Source organism: Camelus bactrianus, chromosome 13 (genome assembly GCF_048773025.1).
Source record: "Camelus bactrianus isolate YW-2024 breed Bactrian camel chromosome 13, ASM4877302v1, whole genome shotgun sequence".
In the NCBI taxonomy this organism is placed as follows: Eukaryota; Metazoa; Chordata; class Mammalia; order Artiodactyla; family Camelidae; genus Camelus; species Camelus bactrianus.
This window is the reverse complement of record NC_133551.1, coordinates 32,481,055-32,502,587: the sequence shown is the minus strand read 5'-3', so window position 1 is coordinate 32,502,587 and position 21,533 is coordinate 32,481,055. Positions and strand designations below refer to the sequence as shown.

Below are 21,533 nucleotides of genomic sequence, written 5' to 3'. Positions count from 1 at the left end.
CTTGTATTTGTACATGTTTATCAAGCCTTCCCTGTACATTTCCTACTTCTCAATCCTGGTGACAGGCAGGCAAATCATGGTAAGAGCCTTGGTTTTGGAGCCACACCCATCTGAGTTGGCCTCCTGCATGTAGTTATCTCGACAAGCCATTTTATTTTTTGAATCTCCATTTTGTAAGTGTAAAATAGGGAAAAGTAAAATTTGTACTTTAGGAAGGGTTAGAAACATTATATTCAATAAGCCTTACTTATTGGTATACCCACCATAACCAGTGGAATTAAAGTGTGTGGTCCATCAATAAACATATGTAAAGTAGTAGGTCGAATTAGACCTTTAGAGTTGCCTCCTTTTTCTAACACAAATACTCTAGTATTTAGAGAGAAAACAGAAAGAATAAGGAGTGATAAAAGCTAGCTAAGGCTGGCACTCCTCCTATTCCTCAGAATGTGTTTCCAGAAAGTTATTTACATATGAAACTCTAGCCAAACCACAGGAAGTCAGTGTACAGATCTTTCTCCCCTTAGATGGGGTTACCTCCTGAGAAACCCATTATAAGTTAAAATTATCAGAAGGGGGAAAATGCATTTAATACACCTACCAAACATCATAGTTTAGCCTAGCCTACCTTAAATGTGCTCAGAATAATTACTTTAGCCTGCAATTGGGCAAGTTCATCTAACACAAAGCCTATTTTATACTAAAGTGTCGACTTTCTCGTGTAATTTACTGAATGCTGAAAATGAGAAACAATGGTTGTGTGGGGACAGAATGGTTCTAAGTGTACGGGTTGGGTTGTTTCCCTTCCTGATCAGGTGGCTGACGGGGAGCTGCGTCCTGCCCGTCACACACATCTCAACATCACCAGAGGTTGGAGAGCGTATGTACTGCACATTGCTAGTCCAGGAAAAGATCAAAAATCAAAATTAGAAGTATGGTTTCTACCGAATGCTTATTACTTTCACACCATCATGAAGTGGAAAAATGTAAGCGCAACCTTCCTAAGTCTCCTAAGTCCGGCTGTGCCTACTTTATTTTTCCCACTCTGCCTCCAACCCTTGCCCTGTGACCCAGTCCTCAACCTAGGCTCTGCTCTTCCACTTAGGGGTGGAGTTGCCGATTTCATTTTACAGTGGATTGGCTTAGGAGGGGAGGGTAAATCAGAGAGGCTCCACCCATCTCACAGGAGGCCTGGGGGTGAGCGCTGCCCATTCCCCACCCTCCGGGACCTGCAAGGAGGTGGGCTGGCCGCAGAGGGAGGGCCCTGTCCACTGTCTCTTTAAGGAGGAGGGACGAGCACGGCCGAGAGAGCCGGCGTTACCCCGACCTCCTCCGCGCCCTCATCCCAAAGCAGCTGCAGCCACAGCTCCGGCCGCCCCTCGGTTGGCAGAGTCCGCTCGGGCCCCAGGAAGCAAGTCGCCACCATGGTGAAGATCGTGACCGTTAAGACCAAGGCGTACCAAGACCAGAAGCCGGGCACCAGCGGGCTGCGGAAGCGAGTGAAGGTGTTTCAGAGCAGCGCCAACTATGCCGAGAATTTCATCCAGAGTATCATCTCCACCGTAGAGCCGGCGCACCGGCCGGAGGCCACCCTGGTGGTGGGCGGCGACGGCAGGTTCTACATGAAGGAGGCCATCCAGCTCATCGTCCGCATCGCCGCCGCCAACGGGGTAAGAGACGCGCCGACTCCCGCCTTGCTCCCGCAGGGCCACTTCCGCGCGCTGCCGCCGCAGTCTCCACCCCCACGCTCCTCTGCGCTCGCCCTTCCCGGCCTGGGGCCTCGGTGTGGCCGGAGAGTGGCCACCCAGCCCCGTAGAACTGCCCTTCCGACCCCTCCTCCCACTACCCCCCTACCCGGGCCCCGGGGAGGCGTGAGCGGGGGAGCCGGGCTTGACCTTGGGAGGCCCATCCCTCCTCCGCCTGCCCCTCCCTTCTCTCTTCTCCCCAACCCCTTGCCGCCGTCCAGGCCTCTGACATTTATATTAGCCTTTCCTGCCGGTGAAGATACAGTTACTGAACAGAGTGCAATCGCCCTAACCCGGAAAAGGTTAGAGGCCGCCTCCTTGCTCAGAACCCTCTCGCATCCTGCCGAGTTGCCTGCTATTCTCGTCTGGGGCTGGCGTTTCCCGCTGACTGTGAACCCGAGGCTCCGTGCAGCCGCCCCCACAGTGGTCAAGCGCGCAGATCTAAGGAGGCGGTTACAAAGGGTCCCTCCCCACCCCTTAGTTTGCTGGGATGGAGCTTCTGCCCTCGGGCGGCCTGGTTGCTGGGGCGCAGGCTTTTGAAAAGGCTACTCTTTGCCTGGTGTTGTTTCTGGATCTGTTCCACTGAGGGGACTGCAGCTGAATTTTCATTAAAACACACCCATGGGCGCTCTTTTGCAAGCAGCCTTGGCAGACCAGGAAATTAACGCAACACCTTAGTTCTGCACCCCCAAGGAACGTTAACTGACTTAATTAGGCAGGTCCATTCAGATGAAGCTTTGAAGTAGGTTTTTCAGTAAACCTGGTACATACTTAGAAATGTGGATTTATAAAATAGGTAAATCAGGACTGGTTTTCACTAACTCATAAAAAAAAGTTTTCTGAGTTTTTTTTTTTTTTAAGTTTTCTTTCTATATTTAATGTAGATTTGACTTGTACCCACCTCTTCTGGAACTCATTCCCTTTAGTAATATTTTTATGTATTTTAGCAATAATTTATTTCTTTTCTTTTATTAACATATAGAGTGCCATTTTGCCAAGCCCTGTGAAAAGCACTTCACTTGGCAATATCTCATTTATCCTCCTGCAGCCTGATGAGGTAGAAGCTATTATGGGCACCTTCAAGTTGCCAGTGAGAAAGTTGCCTCAGCTGAGAAAGTTGCCTCAGTGAGAAAGCTGAAGCTGAGACAGGTTAAATAGGAACTGTAGTGGCAGCACTGAGAACCTAGTACAGACAGGCCAGCCAATTCCAAGAACTTGAACAGCTTCTGAGAATGGGAATGAAAGGACCCTTAAATCTAAAAATCTATTTTCCAGTAGCATCTCAAATCTAAACTGGGCCCAGTCTACATCTGCCTTCCTGGTTCAAACGTTTATTAGCATCAGTGAGTGAAGATTGTCTGGATTTGTTTTCTTTATGCTCCTGGCTTTTCAGAAAACCCCAAATTCCCTTGAAAGAAGAACAGAAGCTGTATCCCAGTAGATCCCTTCATTTCTCTGTTAGCACCTGTGTTGAACTTGCTTTTCATTCATTCCTTCAACAAATACTGAGCTACTATGTACAGAGTGATATGTGGAATAAAAAGATGATTCAGCAGCAAGACTTGTCTTTAAGGAACTTACAGCATAGTGAGAATATTAGGGATGTGCATGTGGGGTGGGAAGGAAAGAGTTGGTTAAGACTGAAAATATATGTTCTTAAAACCTCATCACCCTTTAGCTACTGCTGTATTGCTTTCCCTCCCTTTTAGCCAATCTTTGTAAAAGTTGCCTGTGTTCACTGTCACCAATTTCTCACCTCTCGTTCACTCACCCCCTCACTGCAATCTGGCTTCTGCTTCGTCCACCACTCCACTGACATTTCTCTTGCCAAGGACTTTCTGGTGGCTAAATCCATTGAACACTGTTTAGGCCTTGCTTTATTTGACCTTCCTGTTGCATTTGGCACTGCTGACTTTGGACTCTTAAAGTTCTCATTCCCTTGCCATGATCACTCTCTCCTGATTGTACTCGTCTTTTTGAAAGTTCCTATGTAGACTGCTTGCCCTACCCACACCCTAGCTGTTCCCTTGGTTTCTGTCCTTAGCTTACTGCTCTCTGATTTTATTCTCTTTCTCTCCTCACCAGGGATTTAAGTATGCTTCTCCTTTTCTGGTGCAATTCAGATAGCATCTTCAGAAAGCTTTCCCCAACATCCCCTCTCTGCCACTCTCCCCCCTAATCTTTCCCCATAGATATCTCTAGAATAGATGAATCCAATCCCAGTGAAATTATCAGTGTACATGTTACACTTCCTCTCTGCAGTACCTAAGACAACGTAGCATTCAATGAATCCTTGTTCAGTCAATCGCCCTGAATTATGAATTGTGAAGTGTGTGGAATACACTTGAAATGTGTTCCAGCACTTAAAGCTAGCATATAGTTTATGACCAATAAATTTTTCATTAAACATGTATTATGTACTTGAGTCTTATCAGACATTGTGCTGAGTACTTGGGATACAATATATTCCAGCCCTCAGGAAATACATAGTCTAGAGGGAGAGGTAGACAAGACTAAGCAGACAGCACAGGATGTTAGGTGTTGTGAGGGAGGTATGTGCCAAGTACTAAAGGGGCAAGAGCATGGAGCACTCTACCTGCGGCGGGGAAGATGACCGAAGAAGGTCTTCACTGATGGATGGTAGCGGAATTGAGGTTTAAAGGGTGAGTTGGAGTTTCTAAGGTCAATTTGTTGGGGGAAGAATTCTAGGCACAAAGAATAAAAATCACAGGACTTGGGGAGGGTTCTCTTGGGCAAGTTATTCAATTTCTGATCCTTTTTCCTCCCTTGTCTGTAAAGATTAGAAATGATAATACATAACCCAGAGAAGCTCTTGTGAGTATTGCATGAAATAACATATTTTAAAGTAACTGGCAGCCCCTTCTCACCTGGAAACTCTTTGAATGACACTTGTGGGGAAACCTCAGTATGGCCTTGGGGGGAGAACTTTATGTTACCAGCGTTTGGCTAATATGGGGACACTAAGTTAATCACACCCAACCTGATGCAGGTATTAACACATCCCTCCCCACCTCTTCCCCCAGAGGTATCAGCTTTGCCTCCTACCTTCCTCTGACCCTCAATGGCCCCAACCAATGTAGAGGGACGCCATGTTAGTCAGACCCAACTGGGTGTAAGTGACAAACACAACTCAGATTAGCCCCAGTGAAGAGAATTTGAGGTGTCTTCCAAATGCTCATTTACTGCTTAAAATTTTACCCAGACTGACAGTGTACTTAGCCACCCCCAGTGGGAATCTGGTATTCAGAACACAGCCCTGGGGTGTCTGTGTTTTCTACAGTAACATCTTATGAATTCTAGGAACAGAGGGGACAGTTCCTAGTCTCTTTTCCTGACTCTGTGACTGTGGGCCAGAGACACATGAAATGTTTGTTCTAGTGAGGAAATGAAGCAGTACATGCAGAAGTAACTTGTAAAATATAAAATGTGAGGTGTGTTTCTAGTGTGGTAACTAGATTGGGGGGGGGTTAGGCTTATTTATTTATTTTAATGGAGATAGTGGGTATTGAACCAAGGACCTTGTGCATGCTAGGCAAGCACTCTACCACTGAGCTATGGCCTCTCCCTGGATTTTTTTAAAAATATTTTTTATTGAGTTATGGTCGGTTTACAATGTTGTGTCAATTTCCCGTGTAGAGCACAATTTTTCAGTTATACATGAACATATGTATATTCATTGTCACATTTTTTCTCTGTGAGCTACCATAAGATCTTGTATATATTTCCCTGTGCTATACAGTATAATCTTGTTTATCTATTCTACATTTTGAAATCCCAGTCTGTCCCTTCCCACCCACCTCCATGGATTTTTTTGAAGAGACTTTGAGTATGATTTATTTCAATTACTGCTTTCAAAAGGAGCCAAGGCACAGTCATTCCCATTGTGGAGAACTTTTTAAATAAAACTACTTTATTGAGATGTAATTCACAAACCACACATTTCGCCGATCTGAAGTGTACAACTCCGTATTTTTTAGTATATTTACAGTTATGCAACCATCACCACAATCTAATTTTAGAACATTTCCATGACCCTGAAAGAAGCCCCATGCATTAGCAGTCACTCCTTCTTGCTCCCCTACACCTTCATTCCTAAGCAACCACTACTGTACCTTAGGTCTCCGTACATTTATATGGGTGGATTTTACATGGACTGGATTTTCAATTTTGGTTGCCAAGAAGAGGAAATTTTATTTGGCAAGTGAAGGCCTGCGTGCATGAGAAGCAAACGCAAAGGGTTCATGTCAAGGGCAGGAGTTAGTGTCCTGTGCTTCTGTGTGCACTGTCTGAACACCAGAGATACAGAGTCGAAGATAATGTTCTCGTTCTCAAGGAGCCCCCAGTTGAAGAAGGAAAATAAAAACAGACAATCACCCCTAAGTTTCATAACCACTAATACCTAAGGAAAAAGAGATGGCTATGGACAGGTGCTCAGGGCAGGGACACCTGCCCCAGCTTGGGGTGGGGGTGTGTGGGAGGGGTTGTGTGTCCAGCGAAGTCTTTCTGAAGGAGATGAGTCTACCTTCTCAGTAGACTCCTTGTCCAAAGCCAACCAGGCTGTCAAAAAAAGGAGGAGAAATCTGTCCAGGAGAATAGCTTCTTCATTTTCATGAGTGTAAGCAATCAGATTTCTTTTTTTTACAAACATATTTGAACTTATATATCCAAATTAGTATTGTACTCTGCCGAATCACCACTCTGGGAACCGTACACTTACTCCAGTGATGCGTCTAGCGCGCAAAGCATTTTGAAACTCCTCTATGGAAATTATTTTTCAGCCAGTCGGTTTATGGGTCACCTAGGGAAACCAGTCACATTATTTTATAGTCATGCCTCATTTTTCACCTAAAACGATGTAACAAGATTTGATCACCCACTTTATTCATTAGACATGGCTCCAGCCAATTTTTGTCTCTTTCCAAAGTTCAGATCTATTCTCAAAGGATGAAATTTGTTATGACTGAAGACTTTCAAAGAAAGTGCCGCAGATTGTAAAGACAGTTGCCTGAAAAAGAGTTCTAGAAATGTCAGCTTGTTTGAATACATATGTTGCTTCCCATGGTGGTGGTTTTGAAGGAGATAATATTAATTTAGATGAAAATACTCTGGTATAACAGTTCAAAATGTGTTGCCTTTTATACTGTTCAAGCACACTGCCGTGTGGAGAGGGGTCTTAGAAGACAGTCCGTGCTGAGGGAGACTGGCCTTCTCCTTTCCTTCTGCAGTTCATTTCAGTGGCCTGGGGACCTAGTTTTCTTCCCTCCTGGTAAACGTCTCAACATGCTTGGGTGCATTTGGAAATTGTACACAATAGGCAGGTTTGTGAAAGTGCAGCTAGACAAAGTGGCCCTGCCCCTGGACTGGAGTCCTGTCAGCTCGAAGCCACAAAGCCCAGACACCTCAGATGTTAAGCCCGTGCCTGCCTCGATCCTGAGAGATCGTCGCATGATGGCAAGGAGGCCAGAAAATGGAGCTGGGATGGCACAAGTAGGTGCGGATGGGGAAAGACCTTTGCTTTAGTAACAAAGCTATTGTGTTATGCTGCCCCCATGAGGACTTCGAAAAATGCATTCTGTGGAGCAAAATGAAATCCATTTAAAAATGAAGCAAGAGGGAAATAAGTGTAGGAAACGCAGATGGAACTGGGAGTAAGGTTGGCTCCTGTCACGAAAGCTAAATGCCTCTCTAGGCTGGGCCACCTAGTGGGTACCAAGTCCTCTGAGGCCAGATCCACAAGAAACACTCTTACCATAAAATTCACTGGAGCCAGCTACCCTGTAAATAGATTTGGTGTAAAAGAATAAATAACATCTGCCTTAAAGATTCATGTGGGGATGAAGTAGAATTTGTGAAGCACTTATCATAGTGCCTTACATTGTATTTAGTAAACAGAAGATTTTGATGCTTTTAATGATTATTATGATTATCCCAAACTCTGAAGCCAGTGGAGGGTCTTCTGTGTCTGCCATCACCTCCACCTGCTTGTCTCATTCTGTTTCTGTCCGTACATTAGCTGTTGAATTTGATCTGTGAGGCGGAGGTTCACAGTTGCTGCAAGTGTCAGTCACCGGCCCATTGATTTGAGGCCTTCCCCTGACTAGAGTCAGCGCTAGCAGTGGCTGGCTGAGGATGGGTATTTTAGGATGGCTCTGTGGAGTGGTTACCTGGCCCAGGCCGATGTCATGCTGCAGATGGGAAGATGTGAGAAATGTGTGCTGGCATTTCTGTGAACATCCTGGTCTGCGTGAGTGTTCTTATTCATCCAGTATTGCTGAGTGCTCTGTGCACCAGGCACGGTGTGAGATGGTTGCCGGCACAAAGGTGATGACCGATGACAAAGTCTCCGTCCTCAGGATTCATGCTAGTAGAGGAGAGTCCCTAGCTAGTTACAAAAATATGGTGTGAATACTAATGTATTAGTTTCCTGTTGCTGCCATGACAAATGACTCCAAACTGGGTGGCTTAAAACGATGGAAATTTATTTTCTCACCATTCTGGAGACCAGAAGTCTAAAGTCAGGGTGTTGGCAGGGCTTTACTCCCCTTCAAGTCTCCAGGGGGAGAAGTACAGGGAGTCACAGGAGCACAGAGCCACCCAGCCCCACCTTGAGGGGGAAGGGAGGAACGAAGATGTCTTCTCTTCCCCGACAAGGTGATTTTTGAGGCAAGTGCATATAGTAAAGAGGAATCAGGGAGACCTTAGCTGAGATTGAAGTGAGGGTGGAGGCAGGGCACAGTCACTGGTCTAATGCATATAGCTAATACCGTTGTGGTCCTGTTTAGAAGTACACTAATGGTAATCACTGACAGGATTCCAGAGCTCCATAATGCACAGTGCTTCTTAGACTCCTAGATAATGTCAAGTGGAAGACAGGCCACTTTGTGTCTCCCTGGGTCCTACCAAATGACTTTAGTTCATAGTGATGGATTGAAATTGAAGATTTTGGTTCAAATCTCAGTTGTGCAATTTACTGTGCCATGTATTCTGCTTAACTGATCTAAAGCTCAGTTTTCTCACTTGTGAAATGGGATTAATTCCAATATCTGCCCTATTGGAGAGTTCTGTGATAGTTAAGTTAAATCATGGTCATGCAAAGCTTTTGGGAACTCTAAGGTACAACTCAAATGTGAGTTATTATGGTTGTTTTGAAATTCCACTGCTGCTTTAGGACAATCACCCCACTGGACTGATTTAGGCCTCCTGCCAAAACAAATCTCTACATGCAATTTTATCTAGCACCTCTCAAAGTCCAAAACTCAGATGTGCTAAAGAATAACCAAAAAGTAAAGATACTATGCCATTTTGAGAGTGCTAGTGGGACATGAAAATTACCTCTTTTACATGAGAATTTTATTGCAGTGTAACTTTTGATATCAGACAGACTTGAGTTTGATGCTCAAATATGCTTTTTATTAGCTGTTTACCTTGAGCATACTGCTTTAACTCTGTTTTTTTTTCTTTATTTATTTGTAAAATTAAAACAATATATCATAGAGGTGTCTTTAAGAAATAATAAGGTAATGTGAGGGAAGTCACCCAGCACAGTTCCTCACACACAGTCATAATAAGCAGGTTGCTACACTGGACAGTGGGAATTTTGATGGGAAATACAGATGCTTTAACCTTCTCTTTGCTAATAGTCCCTTAGGCAGCTCCCAGCTTCTCAGTTTCACTTCTCTTCTTCCAGTTTGCCAGTAACCTATCAAGATACTCCACACCTGTAAGCCTATAAATTTCAGAACAGAAATGTCTTTCTTACGGAGAGTAAGCATTTCATGCACAGGGCCTGGGGTCAGGTCAGGGACCTGTTCTACAGAATTTTTAGGTTTCTGAAATTTGTTATCAGCTTGATACTCAGTTATCTCAAAAGCACACAATGCCAGCCCCCAGCTAAGCAAAACTGTCCCTGAGTAGCTCAGTACTTGTCACAGTGTTTGGTATTTGCCCATCAGTTCTACTCGTTAGGGCTTTAGTGTGGTGCCTCTAGTGAAAGTTGGATCTGCTTGCTTGGGCAGCTTCTCCTAAACACCATTTGAGGGGATCCCTTCACCCTACAAATGCATGCTGGGTGTTCTCTCATGGCTCAGTATTGGGCTGTGCATTTGGGGCACAGGCTGTTTCAGATCCTCGCTGTTCAATGGACGCTGCATAGAGTGCGACACGGTGTCCTTAGGGGGTCGTTGGGAGCCTAGGGAGGAGATCGTGGAGAGGTGGTCAGAGGAAGCCTCCAGGGGAGATGTATTCATGCCGGGTCCTGAGGATCACGGAAAGCAAGCCAGGAAAAAGTGGAGACATTCTCCGGAGAGGCAGCCGCAGGGACAAAACAAGGAGGCCATTGTGGGAGGTAATCCGCCAGGCCTTGACTTTAAAAGAGAGCTCATCTTAACTCCTGAAATGCAGGGAGGGAGGAGGGCAGCAGGGCAGCCAGCGATGAGTTATCCTCTCGCAGGAACTTAACCTCAAGGCTTTCGGTTATGCACAACCCAACCTAAGCCCCAGTCTGAGAATGATCTTATGACCCTGATGGGAAAGGAGAATCTTGGTGACTTAGGTTAACAAGCATAAAAAGCTATTTATAAGGAGGCCGGGGTCACAGTATTTGCCCTGTAACGTATGAAGACACTATCTGTTTGCTGAGATTGTCTGTCTTTAACCAGCAGATAACATAACATGTAACCTAATGTTTTCATCAGGACCAGTCTTTTAACTTGGGTTGGTTGATCTAAATCCATATTGTAGAATGAATGATGCACAGTTTACTAAATTAAAGCACACATTTACAGACATAAAAATTTACTGAAAAAAAAAAGGAAGAAGAAGAAAGAGAGAGAGAGAGGTACAGTGTGGCTGTACTGTTTTATATAGATCTGACTTTGACGTTAGTAACGGGGCTAGGACGCTGTGTCGGCCGTGACCTTTTGCTCTTATTAGCTTTAGTCCCCATCTCTCCGCTCATCACTTTCCTACCCGACTCGAATGAGCACCGTGAAGACCTCCCCGTCTCTGTCTGCAGTTACCCACTGCTCCTCTTGGAAGCAGCACAAGCTTTTGGCCTCAACCACAGAGACTAACCCAGCTCCACTTCCTTTGCTGTTGCAATTTCTGGTTCTGTTCCTAATTGTTACTTCACAAGTCTTGTGTGCTACAGAAACTACCTGAAACGCCAGTTTGCAGGCAGAGGGTGCTCTGCTGGGGATGCCTTGTGCTTTGGGGAGTCATTGGTGATGGTGGGAGTAATTTTATAGTTGAGGTTGGTCTCAGGAGAGGGGACAACTTACTTGACTGCTGCCTGGAAAAACTCACCTCTGTTCATCATAAACCCTTGTCACAGAGGTCATTTAACGCTCTCACTCCAACAGTTTAGCCATGCAAACATTTATTAACTTCCACTATACTTCATTCCAAGTACCAGGGTTACAGAATGAAGGAGGGGCTGTTGTGCGCCTCACCACTGAGCACGGGGGGAGGCCTGTGTGTATAAACCAAGCCATGGCACATACCGTGTTATTTACTGATCTGCCCCAACACTCTGGGGCAAAGAAGAGAGGCGTGGGGAGGGCTCTCCCCGGGGGCCTCTCACACCAGCCACCCAGCTTCCAAGGGATCAGTGTCCGTGGAGCTGGGCTCCTTTTTATTGTATTAGTTTCCTAGAGCTGCTGTAACACAAACTGTGTGGTTTAAAAACAACAGAAACTCATTCCCTCACCGTTCTGGAGGCTGACAGGTCCAAATCAAGGTGTTGGCAGGGCCGCGTCCCTCGAAGGCTCCAGGGGAGAATCCTCCCTTGCTTTTCCCCGGCTGCTGGTGCTGGCCCGCAGTCACGGGTGCACACATCTCTGGTCTCTGCCTCTGTCTTCGCTGGCTTTCGGCCCTAGTGTCTGTCTCTGAATCTCCCTCTCCTTATAAAGACACCAGTCATTAAATTTTGACCTCATCTTAATTTGATCACATCTGCAAAGACCCTTTCTCCAAATAAGGTCACATTCTCAGGTATCTGGGGTTCAGAATTCAACATCTGTTTTTGGTTTGTGGGGTGTACAGTTCAACACACAGCGCCTGTGCCCGGTCCACCAAGGGCAGGGGGCTGCACAGGCACCACGACTCATATGCTTTGCACTTGGACAGAACCCCTTGGAGAGTCACCTGGGATCTATTTACGTGCCTTTCCTCCTTTAACATCGGAACCTCTGAAGGAAGTTTTAGTAGCCCCACTTCATAGAAACTCAGGCTCACAAAGGCCATAGAAAATGACGCCCCCCTCCTTGTGGCCACCTTCATTCAATGTCTTTACAGCTGGACATCCTAGTTTGGCCAGGCCACATAATTGGAAAATCCTTAGTGATGAGACAGACAGAATAAACTCACCATTCCTCTTCTTCTTAAAAGTCCAGAAATCCTCCACATTTTAATTATTGGGTAGAGGGCCAGCCACTCTCTGCCATAAAACCCCAAGGGGCATGATCCCTATTGTATTCCAGGTGAATGGTCCCCTTGGAGTTGTGTCATGCCACTGCAGCGGGTCAGCCCACCTCTCGGGAGGCTGTTGGGAAATCTCGCTTGTGTTTCCATTTTCTACCACAAGAGGGAAACATACAGCCATGAATGATTTGAAAATAAAGCAGTAGAAAAGAATAGCCTTCCTTTTACCAAGGGATTTTAATACAAGGTTCCTGGTAATAGCCAGAATATGGGAAAATACTCTATTAGCACCAGATGAATATTCTTAAGGAATATAAATGAAAGAAAAATTTGAGGATCCTCCAAAAAGGAAATAAAATAAAAGATACATATATAAAAGTGTTATATGAACCATAAACATTGCTGTTTTTGTAAGTCGAAATGCTTGACTATTGGTAATGTCTAATGAAACAGGAGTCTTCTTCATATGTACTTTTTGTATGAAAGTGATTCCTAAGCCCGGAGCATCTTTACATTGGACAGATGGTTTTAGGTTCAACCACACAAATTAAGAATGGCATCTGTGGAGTGGGGAGTGCCTTCCAAAACTTGTTTCTCTTCTGAGCGTTCAGAGCTCCCTTGTGAGCGCCCAGATTTTACTCCATTTTTTAATGACTCGACTTGTTTGTCTCTTCTTTTCGAGCAGAAGTTTGACAACTTGAGTCTGTCATCTTCCTGTGGTGCACAGTGCCTGGTGACATGAATGCAAAAAGTCAGTTACATACTAATTGTTGGACACATGGGTGGGTAAGCAGAGAGACGACAGACTGGCGAATGCTAAAGGACATACACACTCCCGGGCAGCTGTTTTGTTTGTTTTTAACTCCAAAATATGCTTCAGGAGTCTTTTGTTTGTTTGTTTTGGGTTTTTTTGAACCTGGGATTCTATTTGGTTCTAAGCAAGCCTTAGGTCCTTACAACTCTTCTGGCCTTGTACCTTCTTTACAGTTTAATGTTGTTTCTCCTTTTCTTCAAAGGATACTTCCTAATGCCTATTGAAACACAAATACCTATAGATAGGTATTAAACACAGCTGCATATTTTCAGATTGGTTCAGGGCAGTCATAAGGCAGTCACCGTTATGTAGGGCTCACAGGGCACTGGAGCCAGCCAGTGCTAAGCTCTTTACATTTATTAACTCATCGTATCTTTATGCATTAACTTGTGCAGTAGGTACTATTTTCTTTCTTTCTTTTTTTAAAACTCTCTTTAAGGGATACATTTTTTAAATCTTGAGGTAAAATTGACATACAACATTGTATTAGCTTCAGGTGGTCTGATATTGCAATATTGTGAAGTAAGTAACTTGCTCAAGATTGTACCTCTCATACATTTTAGAGTCAAAGATTTGAGCCCTGGTTGTGTCTGGCTCCCGGCCCTGTGGTCTTTGCATTATCCCGCAGTGCCTCTCCTGGGGCTGGCATTCACTACATGCTTACTTACTGTTGGCTGGAGAAATGAATGACTTTCCCAGCTTGTGTTTCCCGTCACGGGGTCAGAAACCCCAAGCACTCGGGCACCTGCAGCTGTCACAAGTGCAGGGCTTTGGGCTCGGTGGGGGTGTGGGGGTGGAGGAAGTGGGGGTCTAATGATCCCTCCTGCGTTTAGCCCAGTTAGTAGCTTTCCTTTCTGTTCCTTCCGCTGAGAGACAGGTTCTATACCCTGTACCCACACCTGTGGCATTTGCTAGAGACTAATTCTTGGTGTGTAGAGGTAAATCTTTTCAGACCGTGGGTCCAGCCCTCCCATGAGCCCGGGACATAGCATTTAGCAACCTAGTGGGTATTTGTTGATGGAAAAAAAGAAAAAAGATATAATGGATAAAATATTGGCAAGTCTTGTCTCTGCTGTGTTCTACTCGGAAAGCATCATTGCTACTCAGAGTGGGAGCTGGAGTGTCTGCGAGGCCGGGAGCAAAGGGGTTCATAACTCTGCCGCTTCAAAATTGATTGGACCCAAGACCAGTATGAAAGTTCCTTGTCTGAGGGGAGTAATCCTTAAATCCCCCATATGGTTTAAGTGTAATTTGTGTCATTGTGAAGGAGCACTGGCAATGCAGGCGAATTCATTAGGCCAAATTGGGTTCGCTATGCTCGACAGTAACGTTTCCGAAGATGAAGTTCAACCTTTGCTAGAGAGCTAAAACAAATGAGTTTCTTAATAGCTGCCCCACTTATTCTGAGCGTCTTAGGAAGCTTAATGTTTTTAATGCTTCTTTTTTTTACCACACTTCACAGTCCATCTAACATTCCTGCTTCTGGTAATATTTTTATACAGGGTTGAGTTCTACAGTGTCCATAAAATTATGTCTCAGGCCCATTTTAGAATAGAAGCTTTTCTAGGGCAAGGACTATATCTTTTTGGTTTAGTTTTGCATGTGGACAAACACCATGCCGACATACATAGTTGGTGAAAACTATACTCTTTGTTTTTGGGTGTGGAACACTTTCCTTTGAAGCCTTAGATTTGATCTGTGCTCAAAGTGCTGGATATTCATTGGCACGTGCAAGAGCCATGAGAGATGGGTGTCCTTCCCGGTCCATGCCTTGCTGTAAAGCTGGCCCATATACAATGAAGTAAAAAAGTGTATGTGTCCACACAGACATTGCCATCCAAGGTGGGTTTCACCTGGTGACCTGATGCCACAGGTTTCACAGGTATGACTTCTTGATGCTCAAACACTGCTATCTATTTCCATTTGTGTGAAATATTTTGTAAACTATGAAGATGCATTACTGGGGAGAAATATTTAAAAACCTTGAAACTGAGGGGCAAACCGATGGTGAACCCCAGAGTGGCACTTGAGGGTTTTGGAAAGTCAGGACTGGAAGAGCACCACCATTATTAAGTTCACAATGATCCTTTTAAACTAGTTTAGAATATATATATTTTAACCTCTAAGGATCAGAATAGCGACACTTGGAATACTTTCTGTAGCAGAGAATTTTTAGATGGTTAGAAACTGGTACTAGGCCTAAGGTCAGGCTTAATTCTGGAGAAGGGTAGCTTTTACAACAGTTTCAGTGTGAAAAAATATTTTTAAAAGACAAATTTTGGTTCATATGAACACATACTGATAAGCTGAGGTGTTCTAGTATCTGATATGGCCACTGTCTTGGAGGAAAAAAGCAAGCATTCACCACCCTTTGACATAAAACCCAGTAGATCTTATGTTGACAAACCCACTTTTATGCTTATGTTTTTTGTGTTGAACACTTAGTTTGAGTTTTCATAATTATGCCTTGATTCTTCATCATTTCTCATTTTATGGAATTAACTTGCCTTGACCACAAACTGTAAATAAAATAAATAAATGTGTGAGAAGAGCCTCCAACAAAACGTTACTCTCCCAGTTCCGGCTTCAGAAAGAACTTTGAGACAGTGGCCAACCACCAGTGGAGAACGTGCTGGAACGTGTGGGCAGAGAGGCTTTGGTTGGGGTTGTTGGAGCACCCTTGCAACCAAGTGTCCCTGCGTCTACGCTGGGATTTCAAGATCTCGTGAAGGAGACTGCCAATTACGTGGTTTGTTGCTCTGTTATTCCCAATGAAAATATTATTGGGTTGGTATTTCATAAACCTGGATCTGTTATTATTAAATATGTCAAGATGCAAATGTTGGCATAATTTGCAAGCCAATCTAGGACCAGAGAAAACTTGTCACAAACTGAAAAAATATGAATTAAAAATATGCATTTGTAGTAAGTTGAAACATAAGGTGTGTAAATTGTTCATAAAGCAAGCTTACTTCGTAAGAATTTGAGTCTTAAAAACTAGGAGGCAAAAATAAGCTATAAGAAGCAATTGTCTTTTGGCCGACTGGTTTTCAACATAATAGATGTGTCCTGTGGCTTGTCTCGGGTCTTCCCTGCGTATGGGCCAGCCCCGTTTGCCACTTGAAGACCAGGTTCCCTTGCTAATAGCCTGCTTTCTGCTCATGGGCCTGTTAGCTCTGCTAGTCCTGTGTAAGCCACCCTGAAACACAGAGACATTCTAGCCCTAAGAGGGCAGCCTGCTGCTCCCAGGGGCCTGTTTGCTTTTAGACCTGGCTTGGCAAGTTAGCAGAAAAAATACTCAAATTTTGTTTCTCAAGGGATTACTGACTTTCCCTTTGAAAACTTTATTTCTCTGCGCACGTCACACTCCCCGGCCACATGATGTAACTAGTCCTGACTTACTTTTTAAGCATCCTTAACAAGCTCACTGAAACCTTGACAATGGAGCCTCATAATTGACAACTTCTGCCAAGTCGGATAAAGAACACAAGTGTATTTATTGAAATAGGTTATTAATAAAATCTCAATGAAATGGCATTAGATATTAAATGTATTCAGGTAGGATTTTTTCAACGTCTTAGGATCTTTAAATGCAAAGGACTTAAACTTCACTAAAAAATGTTTTCTTCAAAGTCAAGTCTACTGTAAAACTGAGACTATTAAAACATAAAATTTAACCTTATGTTCATGTTATTTTCCCAAATAACTTAATGAAGCCTCATGCCCTCAGAAAAACATACTCCCCACCCCTCCCCCCCATTCTGCTTATGTTTTCAAGGATTTGGTGCGTCTTCAGCCCCACTTTTCCATAAGCTCAAGGGAACGGCCAAGCTGTTGTTCGTTCAGGGCATATTTGTAGGTCTCTATTCTTCTAGAACTGAATACTATTTTGTTACATCTTCGGTGTCCAGTAGACCAGTGAATAGATCTGTTCTGTTATGTGATTTTTTCCCCCTTCTAACTGGCATTGCAAGTGGGAAGTAAAAAAATCACTTGGGTATCAAAATGACGGTGATGTAAGGAAACCAGAGGTAACCGAGATCCCTCACTTCCATTTTAAGATTGACCTTTAACTTGCGAGATGGCATGGAACAACTTTAGCTGCAGATGGCCTTCTCAGTGATGACTGCCCAGGGAGGCTCCGGTTTAAGGGGTGTCAGTAGCAGTGGGCGCCACACCAGGGTGTCCTGTTGACGAACCTGCTTCTTGGGACCGAACTGGCTCCGCCTTTGCCTGGCTCTGGGAGTGGAGTCTGGCAGCCGTTTCGTGTTTGTAACTGAAGTCTGCTGCCTGCAGCGCCCTCTGGACCTGTCTCCACCCTAACGGGGAAATGAGGCAAAAATAATTGAAGGGTATTTGGCTTGGTTATGTGGGCAGAATGTCCTCATCCAAACAACTCTGAAGATCTGCTTTGTGTGTGGGTGTGGGTGGGTGGGTGGCCCTTAACTTTTTCACAAGGGGCGACGACAGCAGGAATTAACCCCGCTTCCTCACTGACAGGGATCATCCAGGCAAGACCTGTAGTTTAGTTACTCAGGAGACGCTGTTGCAGCTTCAGCTGGGACAGACTATTTTGGGGACCCTTGACTGCTTTCTGGACACCATCGCTGAGCCAAGTGGTGGAAGTGAAAGATGAGTGATTTTGATGAATGGATTTCTGGGAAACATAGAAAAATGGAAGAAGGTCCTCTCCCTCTGTTGACTTTTGCGACAGCTCCCTACCACGACCAGAAGCCAGGAACTAGTGGATTACGGAAGAAAACCTATTGTTTCGAGGAAAAGCCGTGCTACCTGGAGAATTTCATCCAGAGCATATTCTTTTCCATAGACCTTAAAGATCGCCAGGGATCCTCACTGGTGGTTGGTGGAGATGGGCGGTACTTTAATAAATCGGCAATAGAAACAATAGTGCAGATGGCAGCCGCCAATGGGGTTGGTATACAATAAGTATTGCTGTGCTTCTGGCTGTCCACATAACCTCTTAATTTTGCACAAATGCACACAAGTACAAAGATTTGTGTGTGGTATACACCTCAGTGCTACTAACATCCAGTCAGGTTTCTTTGGGACTTTAGAGATTGTATACTGTGATATTACCCCTGAAATTACATCAGTCCCATTGGGATACGGAAATGTAAGTTCAGTTTCTTATGTTGTGTTCTGTGCCTGTTGCTTGAAAAAGTACCTGTTGCCTTTAAGCATTTAAAGCACCCCAGCCTTAAGCTGTCTTATCTACAGTCTAACTAGTTTTGAGGGGCACTCATACTCTCCTGTGTATGAGGCTCTAATGAGTAGCAAAGAGAGGAGGATTTTGTTTTCTTTCAATGGCTCCTTTGTTGAAGTTCAGTCACTTGTCAAACAGGAAAACAAAAGCCAGGGCATGCTGTTATTTGTGGATCCTGGTAGTCATGCAGAAATGCTAGGAGGGGATTGGAAAATGTTAGGTGTGAGCCTTCCAAGAGGACCTGTTATGGGGGAACCCGCTTATAATGACGCTGAACACAAAGAAGCCCTGTGTGTGGTGAATTTGTGCAGCAGGGTAGAGATAATAACTCCTGTGAGACTATAATATAAGGAGGCTCTGCTAAAGCACTGCTTCGTGAAAAATTGTGTTGGCTGAATTAACCAAATCAGGAGGAATCTTGCACCAGGAAGCACTGATCTTGATAATCTAACAGTTTGCACAGTCCCACTGATTTACAGGAAGGCAGGCATCAGGACTTTGCTGTTTTTGCTCTGGAAAGTCCTCTGCGGGACCAAAAAATACATTTTTAGTGTTTTAGATTGCACTTAGCAATAACTTGGAGCACACAGTCCTTCAGTACTCATAAATTTTAAAAATCTGTTGTAATTCCCTTCTGGAAGTGATTCTGATTCTAAGAACATAAAATTTAGCATTGCAGCCAAACACGTTGGGCATTCATTTTCAGTCTATTTTAATAATATGCTAAGCAGGTGTGATTGCAAAGGCCAAATTTAAAAAACCATGCATTATCAAATTATATTTAGAAGTGTTTATAGATCCTGTTGTTTATAACGTGAAGTGTCCTTTATACCCATTTTCAGAATCTGAATGCCTCTCATGTAAAATTTGCTGATGAAGCACTCAAACATGAAATTATTATGAAGCATACATATTTTTAAGATAAAATGTGACATGCTGTAAATTTCATCTTTGAGGAGAGCAGCAAAGGGAATGGTATTAAGATGCTTTTAATCTTTTGGGAGAGAACAAATGGAACATTATTTCTCTGCATATATCTAGATTGTTGAGTGGCTCTGGTACACTGTCCCTTTTGCTGTGATATATTTGGCTTCATTTCATTTTTGTGCAAAGCTAAAGGATGTGGAAGAGGTGGTAGGAATATGTAATTCAGGCAGACCCTATAGACTTCCTCAGATTTATGATCTGAAGGTTTGCTAAATAATACATTTAAGTGATAATAATTGACTAAATACGGTAACTGCCTATTTGTTAGAGCTGAAGCAGCCCGAGCAATATTTTCAAGTCTTTTCAAGGACATTTCTTATTAAAAATAGTGCTGCAGTTAAAGCAGTCATGCTCCCCAGCTGAATCACGTGAAACGTTTAGTGGGCTGATAAAGCACTTTAATCTGATAAAACCTATCAAATCCTAGATAGTTTGATTTCCTTTCCTAACATATCCTAAATTCTCACTATTTTAACATCCCTTTGATTGTGGGCAGATCCTCTTAGGGAGGCAATCTAAAGGGAAGTGATTTATTGCCACAGGTTTTGGTAGAAGTCAGCGTTCCTTCCTCAGCTTTGTCAACACCCCTCCACCCATGAGCTGATTCTAGGAGAGCACTTCAGCCTAGTGAGCCAAATGGAGATCATTTCTTTTCTGCTCTTTGGTACACTTTTCTTTGGTACATTTATGGATAATAGAATATACTCTGCCTCTGATTTTATTTGCACAGAGCTGTCTGCATTTACAGGCAATTTTCATGTACAAAATAAGACATTGGTGGGGCTCCCTTTATGGTACTGATATCTAATTCAGTCCCCAGAGCTTTAAACCTAGAGATGTTTTAGAAATGAGAGTAGAACCTGTGTGTGTGACTAGCCGAGCAAAGAAAATGAAACTTGTTTTTTGTGTGTGTGAAATGTGAGAAACCACTAGGCCCTATTGTCAAGTAAAAGGAATATTTTAAAGTTTGCTTCCTATCATGGTTGACTATGAAATGCTGGGGGTGGGGAGTGAGGTATCCAGCTTGGTAGCAGGATGCGAGTTACTCATTCATAAGAGAGTAGTGGGCGAGGAGGGAAGGCAGGAAAGGCTGTTTGGTGAAGGACTCTCAGTGCAGGGCTAAGGGTGTATCTCTAAGTTGGTAGACACTTGGGGCCCAGGGAAGGGTTTTAAAGAAAAAATATGGTAAAGTATACATAACATAAAATTTGCTATTTTAACCATTTTTAAGTGTACAATTGAGTGGTATTAATTACATTCACAGTGTTCTACCATCACCACTAGCTGTGTCCAGAACCTTTTCATCTTCTCATTTGCAACTCTGTACCCACTAAACAGTAACTCCCCATCGCTCTCCCCCAAGCCTCTGGAATCTTTGGTTCTACGTTTTGTCTGTGAGTCTGCCTATTCTGTGTACTTCATACAGGTGGGACCATACAATACTTGTCCTTTTGTGTCTGGCTTATTTTACTTAGTATAATGTTTTCAAGGTTCGTCCATGTTGTAGCCTGTATCGGAATTGCCTTTCTTTTTAAAACAGTGCTATCCCATTGTATGTATATACCACATTTTGTTTATCCATTCATCTTTTGATGAACATTTGGGTTGTTACCACCTTTGGCTATTGTTTTAACACTGTTATGAACATGGGTGTGCAAATATCTGTTTGAGCCCCTGCTTTCTTTTTGTCTATACCTAGAAGTGGAATTTTTGGGTTATATGGTACAGAGAAGGTTTTTGAGTAGAGGAGGGACACAGATCTACAGTTTAGAGAGATGAACTAGGTGGGCCTAAGTAGGTCTGGTGGATTCGGGCAGGGGAGGGCAGGAGAGGTACTGGAGGGAGAGAGGCAGGGGAGACTGAGACAGGAGCAGTTACAATGCTCCAGACATCCTTAAGGGAAGGAGGATAATAGAGTCATGTCTCCCCAATATCAGACTGAAGATGAATATTCCTGAGGATAATTTACAGGAAAGAGTCTGCCCTGGAAGGGACTATTTTGGCCAGCTGTACCTGTTCTTGGGCTCAAGAGAAAGAACCTGCCATGGATTTCCCTTTGCCTTTCTTGACTTTCTTACTCTTGCCTCCTCATATAATCTTCTCAGTCTTGGACCATTTCTGACTGCAGATCTCACCATAAGGAATGGTAGAATTAGGGGGTGACTTGGATGGCATAGCTTAATATTCATTTATCAGTTTCATCTTCCACAGTAAGTATTCACAGGGTCCCAAGTAAAAGTCAGTGTGCTTGATGCACAAAATTTTCAGTTAACTCCACCAGCCACTAAGCTGATTAAATTGCCATCTGTAAGCTCCTCCGATCGAA

The 21,533-nt window shown here is 43.8% G+C and overlaps 1 protein-coding gene across 2 annotated transcripts in view; it reads left to right on the top strand.

Moving 5' to 3' along the window:
- The first annotated feature begins 1,193 nt into the window (after positions 1 to 1,193).
- PGM1 (phosphoglucomutase 1) overlaps positions 1,194 to 21,533 on the top strand; it is a 46,693-nt gene continuing 26,353 nt past the window's right edge. The window contains exon 1 of one of the 2 annotated variants that reach the window (XM_010949675.3): positions 1,194 to 1,667. In XM_010949675.3, coding sequence (XP_010947977.1) covers positions 1,422 to 1,667 — 246 coding nt within the window. In that variant the 5' untranslated portion in view covers positions 1,194 to 1,421. Of the gene's footprint in view, positions 1,668 to 17,443; positions 17,929 to 21,533 lie in introns of those variants that run through there. The other variant, XM_010949666.2, reaches the window with a different exon arrangement.